The sequence below is a fragment of the Aspergillus foveolatus genome, assembly GCF_047715535.1.
Source record: "Aspergillus foveolatus strain CBS 279.81 unplaced genomic scaffold BDW70scaffold_75, whole genome shotgun sequence".
Classification (NCBI taxonomy): domain Eukaryota; kingdom Fungi; phylum Ascomycota; class Eurotiomycetes; order Eurotiales; family Aspergillaceae; genus Aspergillus; species Aspergillus foveolatus.
In genome coordinates, this window is record NW_027396139.1 from 71,776 (window position 1) to 90,267 (window position 18,492).

The window sequence follows — 18,492 nt, forward strand, 5'->3', positions numbered from 1 at the left end:
TGCTCAAGATTAAGCTCAATTAGGGCCTTGATTTGTATAACTAACCATGACTGCGGCCCGGCTCACACGGCTGCATCCCTGCACCAACAACGAATCCTTTTGCAAACACTCCGCCGCGCGGGACAGCCACCCTGTCGATCGGCAACTAATTGCCCCGGTACGACAGTAGTCGGCCGTGCCCATGTGTTGGTTCAAGGTTGTCCCGTTGTGACACCGAACGGAAGCAGAGCCGGGCAGCCCTGGGTGGCCCTCGAACGGCCCTGGACAGCACGGCCTCACCTCCGAGAGCGCCATTGGTGAAAAGGATATGACTTCTGCCCTGCTATCGATTTATCGTCGAATCACCTTTTGCCCGTGCGCAAAACCAAACCCAATAGAGTTGGAAAAGCCAGAAAGGTGCGCTTACTTTGCGCTATAGACTTTCTTTGTCTCACCATCCCGGAGCCCACAATCTGGGCTCCGGGATGGTGATCTCTTGGCTCCAGCAAAACAAAGAAAATAGGGTCGAAGATCCCTGGAGGGAGTCGTCATTAAGTTACATTTAATATTGCTAGGGTGCGAACCACCATGTCGGCTGGAATCAAAATAAAGAAAATCACGAGTTGGCCCTCTTCGTCTACCATGCAATGTCCGACACGGCGTCCCTTCCGTCTGGCCTCCCACGCTCGTCAGCCTTCTATATTATCAACCCGATTTTCCTCAGCGTCGCTGGCTACAATGTCCTCGAGCTCTTGCTGTGGATCTTCAACACCTTCGACCGCCGGCGGGGACTATACTTTGGCAGCATCCTCACCTCTACCCTCTCCCTGGCCGCATACATCATAGCTCAATCGCTGCGGACTTTCAGTTCAGACTTTAGCGAGCTTCTCGCTGCCGGATATATCTTTGCCTTCTCGTACACAGCCCTCTTGACAGCGCATATCCTCGTTCTGTACTCGCGGTTACACCTCGTCCTGCGCAGCTATCGCATCCTCCGCGGTATACTGATAATGATCATCGTCACTTCGGTGCTCTCCGTTCCCGCACAGCTGACGGTGACGCTGACACTGGTCAGCACGCGGCACCCGCGTCTTGCAAGGGCAGAGTACATCCTCGAACGTATCGTCTTTCTGGGCGCCACTGTCCGCGAGTTTATCGTGTGCGCTATCTACACCGTGCAGGCGTATCGTAATCTGCATCCGATCGCGCAGGCAAAGGGCCGCGCGGGAAAGAGAGTCTTGGTGTATCTCATGGCCATGCAGGTTGCGGCTATAGTGCTGGATACAGGGTTCCTAGTGCAGATCTACATGGACCTTGCCCTTGCCGCGAACGGGTACTGTGCCCTGCTCTATAGCATCAAGCTCAAGATGGAATTTGGGGTACTGAATTCGCTGGTCACGCTACTCAGAAGCCCGCTTGTGTTGGGGAGCAGGTCGGATGGCGGAGCTGGATTGATTCCAGAGCTTGGGGACTCTGGAGGGACAAATAGATCTTAATGCTTCAACACGTAATACGTACTTAACTTCGTACTTGATACGGTTCCTCAACTGAGAGGACACATGCGAATAACGCGGCTGAGCTGCAACCACATATGACGGGAGAAATAATTCTCAATTGTATAAATCATCCGTCTTGTAAGACAAATTATGAGAGAGAGAACAGTCAACGGCCTGTCTACATATCAGTTTGTTTGATGAATAGTGCAGAGAATTGCCTGACCACTATTGGTCAGCTTCTTGATAAGCTCTGAAATGGCCCAAGAGGTCTGCGAATCCAACCCCGAGGTAGGTTCGTCGAAGAAAACTAAGAGCTGAGGCTTAGCGGCCAGTTCCGCACCAATTGTTAGGCGTTTGCGTTGCTCGACATTGAGGCCCTCTCCAGGAACACCTATAACGGCATCCGCAAATTCTCGCATTTCCAGTGTGTCAATAACATGCTCAACATAGTCTAGCTTTTCGAATTTCGGAATTTCGGCGGATTGCCGAAGGACAGCACTGAACCGTAGAGCTTCGCGGACCGTCATGGTGCTCAGGTGTAGATCTTGCTGTTGAACATAGCCAACCTTGTGCTGGAAAGACGGATCTGTGGGTTTTCCGTTCACCATTGCTTGGCTCCACCACGCGTGGACTGCGAAGATGCTTCGCCTACTGCAGATTCTGGACCCATCACGGTTTCTGTACGAGGTATCTAGTAAATAACAAGAGAATTCTGAGAAGTGGTCTTATATATTTGGACATATTTTCTATATAGCTGGGCATATCTGTAATGGGCAGACCATCAACTTAGGGCTAGGGTCCTGGCGGATATCGGGAATGATGGAATGGACCGCTAGTCTCATTCTTTCTCCAAGGCTCCGTTCTTGGCTACCCCTGCTCTTAAAAAATGCCGCGACCGACAAGGTTCCCGTATCTTCCGGACGGCCCGCCCTCCTCGCCGATCCGTCACCCCTCAGCCGCTGAAAATGATTCAAATTTTAGGTTTGAAGCTATACCCAACAGTCAAAACCGGCTTGATTTGTAACCAAACCAGTTATATTAGTCAGATAAACAGCTGGTCCTAGCATTACTCTAGATATGAGTCAGATCATATTGGTAAGCGTGCTTGTCACGGGCTAGTTAGATATATAGGTGCTATCCTGGCAAATCAGGCTATGGGCAGATCAAAGTGACCTTGGTTCAAGTTGCAGTATGCTTGCCTGGAAATGAGCTCTTACAAGTTTAATCACGTCTCACAGGTTATGTTAGGTCAAAGATCTCATCATTTGAGTCCAGCTATAGTCATCCAACTATAAGCTTGATCTGAAGCCGTGCAAGACACCAGCAAAGTAGAGGCTAGTTGTGGGTCTGCGGGTCTGGGGTCATCGCATCGTGGGTCAGGGCACGCCAGCGGGTAGGAGTCCCGGTAAGCCCTATTTGACTATTACTGGTCTAGGTCGCAAGCCCTAGCTTAGGCCATCTTCGCTTATGCAGCAGGCCGGGGAACCACAGTTATTAGTTACTGCCTGAGCGGCTTAGTCAAGGCCCTTTCTTAGGAGAGAAGGTTGCTGTCACGGGCCAGTTAGCTATACAGGTACGATCGGGTAGATCAAGCCGTAGGGCCTCATCAGAGTGATCCTTCTGCTCCGGTTGTGTGTATGCTTGCTCAGACACGGGCTCTTAGAGCGGTTCATACTTCCAGTGTCGGAAGAACAGGACTATTTGCGCCTCTCTGCCTACTGGGTTAATTAGTTCTCAAAAAAGGTGGATCCCCAGTCCCTTAAATAAAAAGACTATCTATAGGAGTCATCTAGCGCTTAGCCAAGTAGCTTTCTATCTGTTAACCTCAATGGAAAAATGGATATTGCAGTTTCCCTCATTAACAAGCTAATATTACAACTAGCCAACTTATACCACTCTATGAAAATTCACCCAGCGCTTGTCTAGAAGAAGACAGAGGACTTTTGAGAAATCTTTAAGCTTTCGATGAGGAAAAGTCCAAACCTGTGCTACCACATTTTGATAAACATGAAAGCCTGCATAGTTTGAGAAAAATATGTACTAGATTGTTAGACCACAGGTAGAGACATTCTTTCGACCTTACTGACGTGCTCAGGCGGCTTCCAGTGAAGTTAGCCTGGCAATATGTAAGCACAGCTTACTAGAGCTAGCCCTACAATTTAGCAGTCGGGGTGCTTGCTCCTTATTCAGACCGGAACAGAATACAGGTCTTTCATGTTGCATACGACTCATTATATCTGTTATGAATATGGCTTAGTGCTCAGAGTTGGAGTAGTTGATACTCCAAACTTGAGGGGCTACATAAGATGACATGTGTATCTACCATCTTTCTGTTCTGTAACTAAGTCCATGAGCTCGGTCCCTGTGGCAATAATCACTTAGTTCTCTCTATTCTGTGCCAACTTCCTCTGACCAGCCGTGGATATACAATATCAGTGCAAGATCTCACTAATTCTGAGTCTATAATTTGTAATCTCTCTTCACTCGGCTCAGTCCTAAGCGCTCAGGGTCGCCGAGTACTCCTTGCTGAATGGATAGTCCACATAGCCCACCGCCGAGCTGATTTCATAGAACGTCTCGCGCTGGTACTTGGTCAATTCTACCCCTTTCTTGAACCGATACACAAGATCCGGATTCGAGATGAAATGCCGTCCAAAGAGAACAACAATGTCTTTCTTCGGGTACTGCTCATCAACCAGCCTCCGCGCCTTTTCGAGCCCATACCCACCCGCAACAAGAATCGGTCCATTCCAGCGCTCGTACACAAAGTCCAATGTCTCCCTACCCTCATCTAGACTCCCCCCATAATCACAAGCACCAAAGACTCGCGCCTCGATGAGCGACAGGTACGCGAGATTAAGGTCGCTTGCCCTGTCGACGATATCTGCAAACTGCGGAATCGGATCGTCCATTCGCATCCCCTGGAACCGAGACCAGGGACTAAGGCGCAGTCCGACCTTGTCAGCACCGATAGCCTTCACGACTTCCTGCAGGACTTGATGGAGGAGTCGTGACCGATTCGCCACGCTGCCCCCGTACTCGTCGTCGCGCTGGTTACTCGTGTCTTGGAGGAACTGATCAAGGAGGTACCCATTCGCACCATGGATCTCGACCCCATCAAAGCCAGCAGCCAGGGCATTCTTTGACGCCTTCACGAAATCCACAATCGTCTGCTGAATCTCGTCAATGCTCATTGCCCGCGGAATAGGCGCATCGGGTTTCTCATCATACGCGATGGGAATCGCGCTGGGTGCCACGACCTCTATTCCCTCGCTCTCTGCCAACTCTTTTTCAGCAGCGCGGCCCATACTGAACAGCTGCACATAGATGAAACTGCCCTTTTTGTGGACTGCATCTGTGATCTCTTTCCACGCGGCGACTTGGTCGGCGCGCCAGATGCCAGGGGCGCCTGGGAAACCTCCTGCAGAGGCTGCTGAGATCAGCGTGCCCTCCGTGATTATCAGGGTTCCTGGGACTGAGGCTCGTTGGGTGTAGTACTCCTTCATCAGCGGTGTTGGGGTACGGTCGGGTGTTGCGCGCAGGCGGGTTAAGGGTGCCATTCCGATGCGGTGTTGGACCTGGACGGTCCCGATTTTGACGGGCTTGAAGAGGCGTGCTTCTGCCATTATGGTCGGTAGGCAGGGGGGGGCAATGCTGATAAATTCTGTCCACGATGAGGAACGTTCATGGTGGACGCAAGCCGCCTTGTATATGTAGTTCTTTCCTTCGGGGTTTGCGAAAATATCAATGTGGCTGACAAATGTACAGGCAGAGAGAATGTTCCTAATGGAGTTCAGAGGCTCTTTCTCTCTAGGAGATGCTGATATATCGCTTGGCTATGGAGCCGTTTGGGTTGATCACGTTAACTAGTTAGGGCAAGCAGATTGTTCCTAAAAGGGAAATGAGATTCTTCCTAATTAGCCTTAGCTTCTTCCCGTCGATTCGCATTTCTAAGCAAAGTCTCCGAGGGTCCTACCGTAGCGTACCACCTTGGTATACGTGCCACTCTCAGTCGTCACGAAAAATATCCACGCGGAGTATTGTACTGAGCTCCTGTGACGTTTCTTTTCTCAAGAGAAAGATTGAGAAATGGCCGGAGATTTTCGGTTCATCTCGATACAAGTCAATGACCACGCAAAGGACAAGGCGACACAGCGTCAAGCGCGCTCCCACGCGGTCAAGAGAGCGCTGGAAAGGAAACGTAAACAGCAGCAACTTTCCAGGGCCAATTTTATCATAAAATCATTTGAAGACCGCGATCTCGATGATACCGGCGAGACAGCGAAACCATGTACAGTCACTAGCTCCAGTCTAGCTCCAGTTTTGTCCCACCTCTCAGGTGCTCTGGATCCGTTCCAGACCCTTGCAGTGGATTCGTCAAGGCTGCAGGCGTTACTTGGTGATTGTAAGTGTGCGGGACTTCGAACTTCCCCTTGCTGTTCTTCTCATTCCTTCTCTTCTACTGACTGCCCCAGACAGGGCCAGGCAGGCACCGGAGCCGGTCTTTAGCGTAGCCCAGGAACTTGCCTTTCAGAGTTTCCGCTCGGTCTTCCGAACCGGCTTCGATGATCCCGCTCTTATCAATGCTGTAATGCTAGCCCTCGCGTATGCCGTCACCGGCGGTAGCCTTGATCGGGAGTGTCTGCGGTACCAAGGTCAGGCGATTACATATATCCGTGAACGGATGGCTTTTGAGGACGACGCGGCTTCGGAAGCGACTATTGGGGCTATATTGCTGATCGCTGGAGTAGCGGTATGTGAAGTGCAACAAGGATATTACTTGGCCTTATACTCTCAAGTGCTTGGTTGCTGATGCGCACTGGTTCCGGAGTAGGCTCGCCTCGGAATGACATCTCAGGTGGAACTGCACATGGGCGCGGTGCAGCAGCTCCTCAAGATCTGCCAGAGAAAGAGTGTCGATCTGACTGCTGGAATCAAGCGAGCCATATTCTGGTCAGCTTACCTAGTGTGCCGCCTCTTCTCCCTACCGTACTCTAGCTGACCATATCATCTCTGCGCAGGCAAGACCTGAATTCATCCCTTCTCGCAGGCTCCAGGCGCATAGTCGACCACACCACCTTCGCTGCCCTTCTCTGGACACGGGATGCACTTGTTCCAAGCGCCTATCGTCTCCCGCCAGGATTCCAGTCCCGGTCACATATGTTCGGTAAAGAGTTTACTGCCGTGCTCGAAGATCTCCACGCTCTGCAATGCATCCGGAATATCCCTCAACAGCAGAAAGCCGATGCAATGGTCATGCTCCATATCAACAACCACACCGCATCTGTCCAATCCCGTCTTATTGCCCTATCAGGCCTATCCCGGTTGCAGGATTGTTGTCGCCTAGCGGCGTGCTTATGTTCCGTGACGCTGTGCTGTAAGGTTTGGTGTGAGCTGGTGATTCCGGTAGGTACAATTCCCTCTGCACTTATAGACCAAACTTCTCCGAAAGTTACTCATTATATACTGATTGTATCTTTGCGGCAGTCCCACATTTCATCCCAGCTTCTCATTAAAATTCGAGAGGCGCGCGATGCCGACCCCGCGATATGGGACGGAGATACCAACTCCGATTTACTCGTCTGGCTACTCTATATTGGCGGCTCATTTGCTCCGTTAGGGGCAGTCCGCTCGGGCTATTTGGACTTGCTTTACCCTTATTCCTACTTTCCATGGCCGGAAATACATGAGCGTATGAGACAGTTCTTCTGGTCCGATCATGCGTTCTTGGCGCCAGTTAGAACGCTGTGGCGCGAGGTGTCACAAAATCACATCCTGTGATGGTGAAAGACTAGAGGACCTGTCAAGCGAAGTCAGTGGCCATCAAGAATTACTACTGCATCTCTCCCATTGTGTTCTGGCTTCATTATGCCTACATGCTTTGAAGAGCCTCCGAGTTATGCACCGAAACGGGAACGTTTAGAGGAAGCTCATCTAATCTGACTTTTCCTTGCATATACAGATTTCTTCCCGAGAGGATAATGCTTGGCACTACGGTGAAACAGGAATTACAATACTATAACCTTACTTCGACTGGGTATAATCAGATGTCCCGCTCAGTTCAGCGCTCCACTCCAGCCTCACGTTCAGCGTTCTATGCGCGGAGTTTAGTATAAGCTGCCACCAAAAAGAGACGGAATCAGTACTGATAATACAGGATGCCCCTTCTCAAAGCTCTAGTGCAACGCTTGTCTTGTATCCGCAGAATAGTTTAAAAAGGACCCATACTGCAGTATTTTGGCCTCATTAGGTGCTAATAATGTTAATGGATGTATCTTGCTTCGTGAGCAGCAAACTTAACAATCGAGCACCAATAGTTACCCTGCTGGAGCAATTGGAGTGTCTCAAATGTTCCCAGGATGCATGTGGCTGAGCAGCGGATGTATTGCGCGTCCTAGGGCATTGTTCCATGACTTGGTGGTAGACAAGTTTGATTGCATATTCTTTCATTGTTTGGGTATGGTGAGCTGTGACATCCAAAGCTCTTCCTGGAAGAGGCAGTGTATCAAATATAAAAAATATCACGGGAAAAAAGAATGTATATGAGACCGAGGTAGGCAAGGGTTTAAACAACCATATTAGTCCAGTGTCGTAAAAATTCCGGGGCCCCAACACGCCAGAGGTGACTTAGAGAGCAATAAATCAATATATGAAATTCAAGTCCGAAGATAATCGGCGTCTGGAGATGGAAAAATATAAGCAACGGTCAGAGTGGTAGCGGATACTACATTTTTGAAATAATACCTCAGGTTATATGCAAGCTTCAGAACCGAAGCTTTCCTTGCCAAATTCCATAGACTTAACAGTAAATGATAGTGCAGGTGAGTGGCCAAGTAATGCAAAATGGGGCGGGTGCGGTTAGTGGGCAGCTGGTGAGGCAGGTCCAATAGTCGTCACTGCATTGAGCTGTGATCACCATATAACCCTCTTCTGTGTCTCTGATATCCTCGGCTGTTAAAGCAAAAGTTAGTTTATTTGGATATCTGAAGCCGAGTGTTCTAATTTCCCGCGGTTTGGAACAAAGCATGATCTTAAGGAATGTAGACCACTTACACGTGAGAGCACTTGCCCCTGCAATGAAGGCAATGGGCAGGATAGTGGAGAAGAAGCGCATAGTGATGAGGGCAATATCGAGGAAATGAACCTTGAAGTTTGGGTGATAGGGTCGGTGGTGGCTTTGATCGGTTAACTGAGCAGCGACGGCTGTTGTCTGAGAATACTCCAACAACGGAGGAATCCAGGTCTCTTATATACTTTTCCCAAGCTGGCTGGTGTTCTTTTAATAAGCACGTCGTTAATATTTTGCTACATGCGATTCTCTTACGCTCAACGCATGTTTGACCATGTCTAAGCTAGTATGCAGGGCAATATCGAAAGTTGGAGACCCTGGAGGACTAGCAAATCATGGGAAGCGCTAGCGTCGCTTATGGCAAGATTGTCATACACCTTGAGGAGAAAGCTAGACACTCACGCTCTCATGATGGCCATGCCGAGAAAGTCTACGAGGCGCCAGAGACTATTGAGGTCACAAACAGAACAGCTTGGACGAAACGAAGCTGTTCAAATTAGTGACTTGTTTTACTGGTTTGCGACTATCTAATTATCTCGCGGGCGTGCAGGACTCAAGAACGATGTCTTGGTAACAAAGCTGGGCTGATGTAAGACTGGATATTAAGCTGACTAGACAGGCAGGGTTATATTAACTCGACGCAGAGAATGTTCCTTTTCGCACGGAAACATGTCCGCACTTTACTGAGAATCAATATGCGCCGGTCCGTTTATGGATTAGAATTTCTTGCGATGTAACTGAATGGCTGACGCCAAGGATATACAATTTTCTCGCAGACAACCGGGGCATCCTCATCAGACAGTATTACTTAATGAATAAAGGTAATAAGATAGTAAATACGCCAAGTAGCGAAAGTGAAAATGAAAGGATAGGGCAAGGTGGCAATCAATGGTCTAGGCGTGCAGCCCTAATTCCAGAGATAGTTGAGAACCTCGCTATCTCCTCGGTTGAAAATATTGTCCCAGCGCTTCGCAGTGAACTCTTCTTATGATGGCCTGATCCACTAGACAAAAAACCTCGATGTCCCAACCATTCTTGCCGCCGTTGCCGAGGCCATCCCTGCATGATCTTTGGCAAACGATGGCCGCAGGAGCCTGGAGGCTAGGACTGGATCTCTCCTTGTAGCTGACAGCATTTTATTTACCTTTAGCTCTTATGGTATTCTTCTGGCAGTTCTGGGACGCAGAAATTCTCGGCTTCAAGGTCTTCTTCGATTAGACTGGAAATAGCTATTAGCTAAAGGAGATGTCATCAATCTACCCCCGAAACGCTCATCCGGCGAGAATTTGGCAGTTCTGATTACATTTGCGTGGCCGCATATGACGCTTTGAATGCGTCCGGTTGTTACATTGAGGACTGTAATATTTATAACCCTGCGCCAGTTCGCCAGGCTCTCCTTCGCCTGCTCCCTTCAGTTAGCGATAGGGAAATGCTGAATATATGCAACCAACGTGCTGGAAGGTGAGAACTAAGCTTTGCGCGACAGTAGAGATCCTTGCTGACTTCACCGAGTATCCCTATTTTTGGGAAGTCGTGTTTCTGAAGCCAAAATCGTCACCCAAGTGATAGGCCACTACCATAGTATTGGGGTGTTATTGTGCCCTGTAGAGTGTCGGAAGGGTCGCCAGCGAGACAGGAATGTTTCAAGGCGCCGGTAGTAGTATACCAGATTGTAGGCCTTTAGAAAGCCCACCAATATACAGTAACAATGCGCATCTGGGGAATATAGCAAAGCTTTGTTCTCTATCCTGTCATGCGAGAGTATATGTTGCAAACGCCGTGTATCCACATCCCAAAGCCGAGTTGTGTTGTCGAGCATGATGCAACGTGTTTCTCAATTGGTGGAAGTTTGTACCTCTTCACGGCGTACGTTTGTCCAATTTGATTGCATTCGGAATCGACTATGGTTGCATTCGGAATCGACTATGGTGACTTCCCAAACCTTAACTGTGCCGTCTCCCAATTCAGAAGCTGAGTCTGCCGTCGGGTGAGAGGACAACGCAGTTGACACTTTCGGAATGCCTTTTCAGCGTACTTTGCAGTGTTCCAAGGTCTAGCTGCCAGACCTGGATATGCTTCCCCAGAATGCTCATCGGCTAGAGCCAATGTAGAAGCTGCTTCACCGGAAAGGGAAGAATTTGCTCTGAGCTCCTTGCTGTTTTTAGGCTTTGGGTTAAATAATAAGCCCAGTAACAACAGCGGTGATCTCCTAGAATCAGTATCATGGATGTCTAAGTTGCTTCTGGAAATAAATTTAGCATGTCCCCAAGCAAGTACAAACCGCGAACACTGTCATTTGCACAGCTATTTATTGACTGTTAAGATCGAGCCTCGCAGGACCGTCATGTTGATTCGAGTAGGAGTCTTATTAACTATCCGACTTATAGTAACATACTCTTGAGACCAACGGTATTTATGTGTGTCCTTGGGGGCTTGGTATATACCCTGAGCCCTGACGTAGCCGTTGTTAAGATATGTAGGGTATTTGCAGAAAAAAACCAGATTGCACCATGACACCATGCTCCCCTACACACGCCACTTAACCCAAACATCATCGCAGTCCGTAGAACTAATGATATCCCTCCAAGTGCCCATCATCTCCTGTTCACGCTTCATACTTTCGCCAATCGTCGCCATAGCATCTGGCCCAAACGCCAGCCTCCCGGGTAAGCTTCGCCCTTCACAACGGCCCGTCTTCGTAAGAGCCTCAACAATAACCCTTGCCCCCTTGATCGGGTCACCAGGCTGGTGGAGACCATAAGCAACCAACGCATCACGAGCCTGCTGGGTGCCAGCTTGTAAGTCATTGATCCGTTTCCGCGCAGTGACCTTGTGACCGCCGCTGGTGGTCAGGAAGTTGGTACGGAAATAGCCCGGCTCAATGCATGTCACGTCTATTCCGAGTGGAGCGACCTCGTGCCGAAGGGATTCAGTGTAGATGGCAATTGCAGCTTTCGAGGCACAGTAGAAGCCCGCAGCGGGAGTACCATCCCACCCAGCGATAGAGCCGAGATTGGCGATGACCCCGGCTCTGCGGGCACGCATGGAGGGGAGAACGGCGCGGAGGCGGATCTGGGAGAAGAAATTAACGTTAAATTGGGCGAGAATTTCATCGTCACTGCTCATTGCCGCGTTAGAACCGGAGCTTCTTCATAGCCAGAGATGAATGGGATTAGGTGGTATGTTATGGCATGGCATACCTGCACTCCTCTACCGCCCCTTCGAGGATATACCCGGCATTATTGACAAGAATGTCAATGGGTCCAATACTGGCTTCCACACCGTCAATAACAGCTTAATCTCCGCATCGCTCGCTCGAATATCAAGTGTTTTGGGAATTACACCGAGTGGAATGAGATCAGCGAGCTTGGAGACGTCGCGCGAGGTCGCCACGACGGTGTCGTCGTTGTGAGCAGCGGCAATGGCCGAGCTCAGACGAGCAGCCGGTGATGAACCAGACTTTTGACGACATGGTGATGCTGTAGGTGGCGCAGGTCACAGTTGCAGTGAATGGAAAGTATAACACATGATTGTTACGGGCTGCCCTGATTTATAGAGCAGCGGGACGGACTTAGCGGAGCGGGCCGCTGACAGGGCGTCCAGCCAAGATTCCTCGCCGCCCGGTGACGGTGCTTTGGGTCATCGCTCGTTCCGGGCATTGGCGTTCTCTCCGTCAGTGCTGATGACCTCCCGCTCACGCTGTATAGATTAGACAGTCCCAAAGGTATCAAACTTGACAGGAGAGTAATTCTCACCCCGCCGCCCCTAAAGACTTCATGCATCTAACTGGAAAGTCACGTGTTGTAAAACAAGTCAAACACTGGTTTTGTACCGGTCGCCGTGGCGCCGACACGGATGTCGCTTCGTCAGGGGCTAGTCAGTACCCAGCTAGATAGCTTTCTTGCTCGGTGAGCCATTCAAGAAACCAGTCTCTTTTTCATGGCATAGTCCTCGCGTCATATCGGCCACCACTAGTTGCGTCACTTACTTTCTGACTCTCCTGATAGACCACTCTAAAGCAGATAGGCAAGGACTGCGATGCAACAATAGCAGTCACTCAGAGTCTTTGCTTGCTAGCCAGTTGAATATCACTCTGCGAGACTCCTCCGATGATAGGTGCACGCACACACCTTCCTGGTTGAAGGATATGCTTGGGGGTAGTGGAATTGGTTAAGCTCGACAAATCAGGACCAAGCAGCTCTTCCCACGTACCAAACTGTGAACAACGCGGACGAGACATGAAAACTAGCAAGCCACTAGCGGAGAGTCCCTACAGAGTGTTGAGCGTGAGTGAGGGGCAGACCTGATAATAGATATCAATTTGATTGAAGTGGATGTACTCTGATAATTAAGATGCTAGTGCCGTTCCCTGATTATATCTGCTGCTCTCTCGGCTACTGCGTAGACAGTGCTCTGTGTATGGGCAGACGGAATGACAGGGAAAATAGAGGCGTCTACGACTCGGATGCGCCCCATGGAGCCATATAACCTCAGCTTGTTATCAACGCATCCTCCGTCTTCTAGCTTCAGCATTGCGCACGTACCACTGGCGTGGTTGTATGTGGGAGCGGCGGACGACCGAATTACAGCTTCAAGCTCCGTGTCGGACAAGTCCGGGGTCGGGAAATGAACAACAGTTCCCAGCTCCTGGTATGCATCCGTCGTGGGAAGAACGTCCGTGTTAAATCGGATACCTTGAGTAAAGATTGTCAGGTCTAGTGGATTGGTGAACGCGCGGTAATCAACGAGTGGCATGTTGTACGGGTCTGTTGAGGCCGCGCGGACAGATCCCCGACTAAGTGGCTTCTGGAGGCTTACGATGCCACCGATTAAATTCTCTGTTAGGGTTATTCTGCCCTCAATCATGGAGTTTAGCGTGGCGGTCTTAACTTTCTCGTAGCCATGGACGATTGTCGGATCTAGACCGGGACGAAGGAACTTATCCGCTGGTTGCTGAGCCGCCTGTATCAAGCTCGTCGTTGAAACATTTAGATATTCGGCCGTGAGAAAGGACATGATATTTTCCCATGAGGCAGTCCATCGACCGGTCCGATTGAGCTCGTATAGCGCCCCCTGTTCTGCGTCGTATGTCGCGTTCGAGAACGCATACGATAGAAGCTGTGTTGGATCACCCAGGTTTGTCAATTCCTGGGAACCGTATAGGACTGGGTGGTCTTGAAAGTTCTCGCCGACGGCAGGAAGATCGATAACTTGTTCAACACCCAGACCGTGGAGGACGTCTGATGAGCCTATACCCGAGAGTTGCAGGATCTTGGGTGTATGTATCGCACCGGCGGCCATGATGATCTCTTTCCGAGCCCGTACCTTGAGGCGCTCTGCGCCTGGGGGTATAGCATTAAAGGCCGGGTCATATCCAGGGACGTATTCGACACCGGATAAGTCAGGTGTAAGTCTAGTAACGAGCGCTTCTAGCAGCACGTGATAATTCTGTCTCTCATTTGAAAGCTCATGGTAAGTTGTTCGCCCGTACGAACGCTCTCGTGTGACTGGGTCAAGCGAATTTGGACTCCAGAAACCTCCTATAGCATTGGCAGTGCCGTCAAGCTGAATTGGAATGCCAGCTTGACGAACCGCACGGATAAATGACTCTGCAATAGTCAGAACTGGTTCTGATCACGCATTTGGAAGGGCTTACTCTGAGTTGTAGTAATGAACGGGGGAAAGGATGACTGAACTGGTCCAGTAAACCCATGCGCGTCCGGTCTAAAGCCGATTCCAAACTCTTCTTGTAAATCCTCGGATGGGGGGGTGAATGTCTCACTCTGACCATATCAGTGGTACTCCTGGCAAAAATCCATCGAAGTCACCTTCTTGAAATACGGCAAAAGCCTTTCCCAGCCCCAGCTATCGTCCCCGGTAAGTTCACCCCAAAGGTCATAATCACCAGGAGATCCCCGATCAAAGGCCATGCCATTGATGGCGCCTCCTCCACCGAGCACTAGACCGGCTTGCACGGGCGTTGTACGGTTATTGAGTTCGGCATCTGGAAGAGAGGTAATCGGCCAGCTATTGTTCACGGGAGCCAGCAAAACATTTCGTGGGTACTGAATCGCTGGGGAGTGATTGTCACTAGAAATGTGAGTACTCTAAGCAAAGAATGTCTGGTAACAATACATCTTTCCAGCCTCAATCACTAATACGGTTGCTACCCGCACCGTCAGCTTTACGCAATGGATCAGTATCAATGATGTGATCATACTCTTCGGGTCCTCGGTAAGGCGATTCGCGACCAAAAGGCCGCTCACACCACCTCCAACAATAACATAATCATAAAAGGGCAATATACCGGTCCCTCCTTTGAGGATTGTTCCGGATAATGAAATGCCCTGGCTGTTCATAGGGCAGAGAAAGGACATAGCAAGCAAGCTGGGCATAATTTTATTTATCATCTTGCTCGGTGATTCCCAGTATCATTACGGCAACAAGGCAATGCAGGTGCAGCGTGTCTCCTCCATTTAATGCTTTTCATACCCCCTGTCAAGGTCGCAGTATGCAGTCGTTTCTGGAAGAACTTGGTCCATAGCTGCAGGGATGAGAACTTGGCTGCTGGTATTAGCGAGAGATTTAAGTAGGGGATTCCTGGCAAGATACATTCTTACCGCAGCACCTGCGAAGCGCTCTTGATTCACCATTTTATATCACGAGGAGTCTTGTGAAATATAATTATCTAGCCCAAGTGTTGTTATTTAAGATTAGCGCGCTAGGCGTGATGTCTCCATATCAACCATCAGGAATATAAAAGAATGAAGGTCTGATCTTCTTTATTGGTTAGAAATGACATAAAACAATAAGCGATCTTACCTGATAAAGCACCTAGAAGAGACGGGCGAAGAGACATACTGTATTAAGCTTTGATTAGTCTGGATGTGCAGCCGTCATAATCGCTCTCACCCAGGTTCCTGGGAGTCTTACTCCGCGTCATAATCGTGAGGCATGCGGTGGAGGCCAATATCTGTAATATGACCGACTGCGTTGTGTAAGATGATTGGCTTTGCGTGTGTTGGGTCTGAATCTGAGTCTCCGGCGTCGTTGACCAACCCGTTGTAGGCAGTTTGACGGTGACCGAAATGGTTTCCTCGAGCGACAGACGGTCGGCTGGAGCTCCACGGACACGGTCATATGAGGTCTCCCAGGGCTGAGGAGTCAGTCAATGGATGCCTCAAGTGAGTGGTTGTTGTTTGCTCACAATCACTTGGCCTCATCTACAGGATCAGGTGAAACTGCGCGCGCGAAGGCTTGCATTTAACCTGCGGTTATTGCATTAGCTTTCGTTTAGTAATAAAAGACTTGTCCCAAAGAATGCCTTGTCACGGGTCATTGTGCTCAAAAATTCTGGAATCTGCTTGAGGTCCGGGATCCATAGTTTAGTGCTGAAGTTGACTGGCAGGTTGAACCTTACAAAAACTAGCTTAAGCCCTCTTGAAGGCAGTCCCATTCTTTGTGTCTTGACCAGGGAGATTCTATCCTTGTAATACATAATCCTATGCACTGTGGCAATATAGAACCCTCATGGCTCCATATATCTAGCAACTTCCAAGCAATCATCCTGCATTCTCCATTCTGCATCCTGCAATTCATATATTGACCAGGAGTTCTGAGCTTCTATTGGTCAATTCTTTTGTCAACTTAACATCATCGTTACAATTTTGGAGAACCCTGACGAATCAGCATCTTACACTTAGTGTCTGGAGTCATATGGTCTGGCTAGAAATACCCCCGGGCGGCCGACCTCCGTCATACCAACACATGTTTTGTTTAGCGTCCGCTACCATGATCAAGAATATGACTTTATTTGAGCGAACTGTCATACGCTACCCGCCAGCCATTCTCGCGTCTTACCGCATGACGAGTGCCCTTGACGCCACTATCAATTCGTATAGGCAGCAACGCTCTGGCTCCAGCTCCCATGCAGAGACATCTCTTTGGTCGAATGAATATTTCACCGCGTTGACCAGAGTTCTACTCATAAGCCTATGATAAAAAGAGGTATATCATCTGTGTTGACAGCTACTCTTGCACGAGACTCTCCTATTTAGAATCCAGACATCAGCATAGACACTTTACCGACCACCAACACTTCATGGAGAATTTTCTGCTCGTGAGGGCGAAAACTACGAGGTGGATGTCGCAGACGACCACGAGGACTTTGTAGGCCTCCAATTTATCGAATCCTAGTCTCGCTTAGTGAATCTATAACTATCTCTGCTTCCATGAAGAGACAACCGTCAGTAACAGATATCAGTATGTCTACTCGGGGGGCGCCTTGTGGGATTTGGAGGAGTCAAGAGCATGCTAAGCGGCGGTCTATTGTGGCGTTTCCATCATATCATGGTTTGTCATTAAGCCGCCGAATAACAATGGCAGGCAGGAGAAACTGTTACCTTAGTGTGATGCGGTGGAGTTTTTGTATAATTTCACAACGCAGTGCAACAACACCAGCTTCCGGGGCTGGTCCTGGGGAAACCACTACGAGTTCTCTGGCATATTCCTCCAAACTGCCTACGAAACGGGATAACCAGCTCGTTCTCTTCCTCAATGGCGTCATCCGACAAGCCGTCTCCCAAGCCAACGAACTAAACGGCGGCCAAAACGTGATCAACTACGTCGACGTGGATCCCGGCTTCAAGGGCCACCGCTGGTGCGTAGAGGGCGTCAAGAAGCCTGGTAAGAACAATAGAAACATTTATTTATTTCTTCCTAAGCGGCTGGTCCATCGTAAGCGTCAAGCACCTTGGTCTCCTCAGCCGCAGATGAAAGTGACTCCCTGGTAGCCCTGCGACCCGATAGCCAACTACTCTTACCTGACGTCAACACGTACAACAGCACCTACGGCGACCCGCCGGACCTAGTGGACGTCTACTGGTGTGATCTCGCAAGAGGTCGCGTATAATCAAGACGGGGACATCGCGCAGCACGTCGTCGCGGCAAACAGGGAACTGACCCAGGGGGCATCAGCCCAGGATGTCTTCTGGTTTTTCCGCACGCGCCAGATCAAGGCTTTCCATCCGCGCTTGTACCGGGCGCGGTCTTGATACAAAGGTTTATACTGATGCTGGTCCGTAGATTTTGACTAGGCCAGTACTCAGGTGCAGGTTTCGGTTGTAACACTGTTTATCATATCTGCATCTTCAAGGCTGTCGCTTAACTTGTTGAAAATCACGTATATGCTCTATATATCCCGCAAGTACATTCGATTCATGATAAGCTCTTGTATGTTTTTGATTTTTTTTATATCCTGTCTCCACTGGCAGTAATTCTTTGTCAGTCCTTTACTTGAAGTCCCCTAGACGCTAGTATTAGAGGTTTTTCGAGAGCACCAACGCCCTCACGCAGGTGCGTAGTCCGCGCAAGAAGTCCAGGGATTTAACTCATGTTAAAAAATTTGCTAATATTTAGTGGCCATACAATATCTCACTCTTACAAGAATTATTAGATAATTGCTATTATATTATTAAATAGCTCACCTCCTATGTGGCAAATTTATGATAGTCATGGTCCAGATAGATAGTACTTTGATAACAATTGGAACTGGCAACAATATCTCAATGGCTGCTTGAGGATTAGCGCCAAGCTCAAAGGGAAGTGTCGTTATCATTTCTCTAGTAGGACTGGAATCGCCGAGAAGCGTTGACGGGTTCATACTTGAGGTATATCAAACTGTTCGCATGGAGGCTTTTGACAGGCCGGCGGCCATACAGACGTCAACAACTGTTTTTACTTTAAAACGCTTTAAGATACAACTTGCTAACTTGAGCTAGCTGGGGACGGTGCTTTTTAGTCAACAGTTATAAGATTCAAATTGAGTAACTGCTTCCGCAGTATGTTTCCAGTTATTACGGACCTTTCTATCTGGAGCATCATAGGTAAACCAAAACAACCTTCAGGGCCAACTGGCGAGCACTTTCTGTGCCACGAGACGCAGCAGAA

The 18,492-nt window shown here is 49.2% G+C and overlaps 7 protein-coding genes across 7 annotated transcripts; 3 read left to right on the top strand and 4 right to left on the bottom strand.

Moving 5' to 3' along the window:
* Positions 1–548: 548 nt before the first annotated feature.
* Positions 549–1,563, top strand: BDW70DRAFT_171471 (uncharacterized protein). Its single transcript, XM_073743226.1, has one exon. The coding sequence runs from the start codon at positions 627–629 to the stop codon at positions 1,473–1,475; it is 849 nt and encodes a 282-aa protein (XP_073592133.1). The 5' UTR covers positions 549–626; the 3' UTR covers positions 1,476–1,563.
* A 97-nt stretch (positions 1,564–1,660) lies between these two features.
* On the bottom strand, positions 1,661–2,083 carry BDW70DRAFT_163668 (P-loop containing nucleoside triphosphate hydrolase protein; the record flags this gene model as incomplete). Its single annotated transcript, XM_073741338.1, has 1 exon — positions 1,661–2,083. The coding sequence occupies one exon, from the start codon at positions 2,081–2,083 to the stop codon at positions 1,661–1,663; it is 423 nt and encodes a 140-aa protein (XP_073592134.1).
* A 1,887-nt stretch (positions 2,084–3,970) lies between these two features.
* On the bottom strand, positions 3,971–5,101 carry BDW70DRAFT_171473 (alkene reductase; the record flags this gene model as incomplete). The annotated part of the gene is made up of 1 exon (XM_073743227.1): positions 3,971–5,101. The coding sequence occupies one exon, from the start codon at positions 5,099–5,101 to the stop codon at positions 3,971–3,973; it is 1,131 nt and encodes a 376-aa protein (XP_073592135.1).
* Positions 5,102–5,564: 463 nt separating this feature from the next.
* On the top strand, positions 5,565–7,256 carry BDW70DRAFT_153463 (uncharacterized protein; the record flags this gene model as incomplete). The annotated part of the gene is made up of 5 exons (XM_073739643.1): positions 5,565–5,880; positions 5,951–6,228; positions 6,310–6,441; positions 6,474–6,881; positions 6,963–7,256. 5 exons carry the CDS (start codon positions 5,565–5,567, stop codon positions 7,254–7,256), a joined length of 1,428 nt encoding a protein of 475 aa, XP_073592136.1.
* A 3,814-nt stretch (positions 7,257–11,070) lies between these two features.
* Positions 11,071–12,187, bottom strand: BDW70DRAFT_153464 (uncharacterized protein; the record flags this gene model as incomplete). The annotated part of the gene is made up of 4 exons (XM_073739644.1): positions 11,071–11,662; positions 11,745–11,838; positions 11,889–12,003; positions 12,137–12,187. The coding sequence occupies 4 exons, from the start codon at positions 12,185–12,187 to the stop codon at positions 11,071–11,073; spliced, it is 852 nt and encodes a 283-aa protein (XP_073592137.1).
* A 713-nt stretch (positions 12,188–12,900) lies between these two features.
* BDW70DRAFT_171474 (GMC family oxidoreductase) lies at positions 12,901–15,158 on the bottom strand (the record flags this gene model as incomplete). Its single annotated transcript, XM_073743228.1, has 5 exons — positions 12,901–14,151; positions 14,241–14,327; positions 14,373–14,634; positions 14,680–14,931; positions 15,037–15,158. 5 exons carry the CDS (start codon positions 15,156–15,158, stop codon positions 12,901–12,903), a joined length of 1,974 nt encoding a protein of 657 aa, XP_073592138.1.
* A 1,764-nt stretch (positions 15,159–16,922) lies between these two features.
* On the top strand, positions 16,923–17,455 carry BDW70DRAFT_163672 (uncharacterized protein; the record flags this gene model as incomplete). Its single annotated transcript, XM_073741339.1, has 2 exons — positions 16,923–17,229; positions 17,286–17,455. 2 exons carry the CDS (start codon positions 16,923–16,925, stop codon positions 17,453–17,455), a joined length of 477 nt encoding a protein of 158 aa, XP_073592139.1.
* Positions 17,456–18,492: the final 1,037 nt, after the last annotated feature.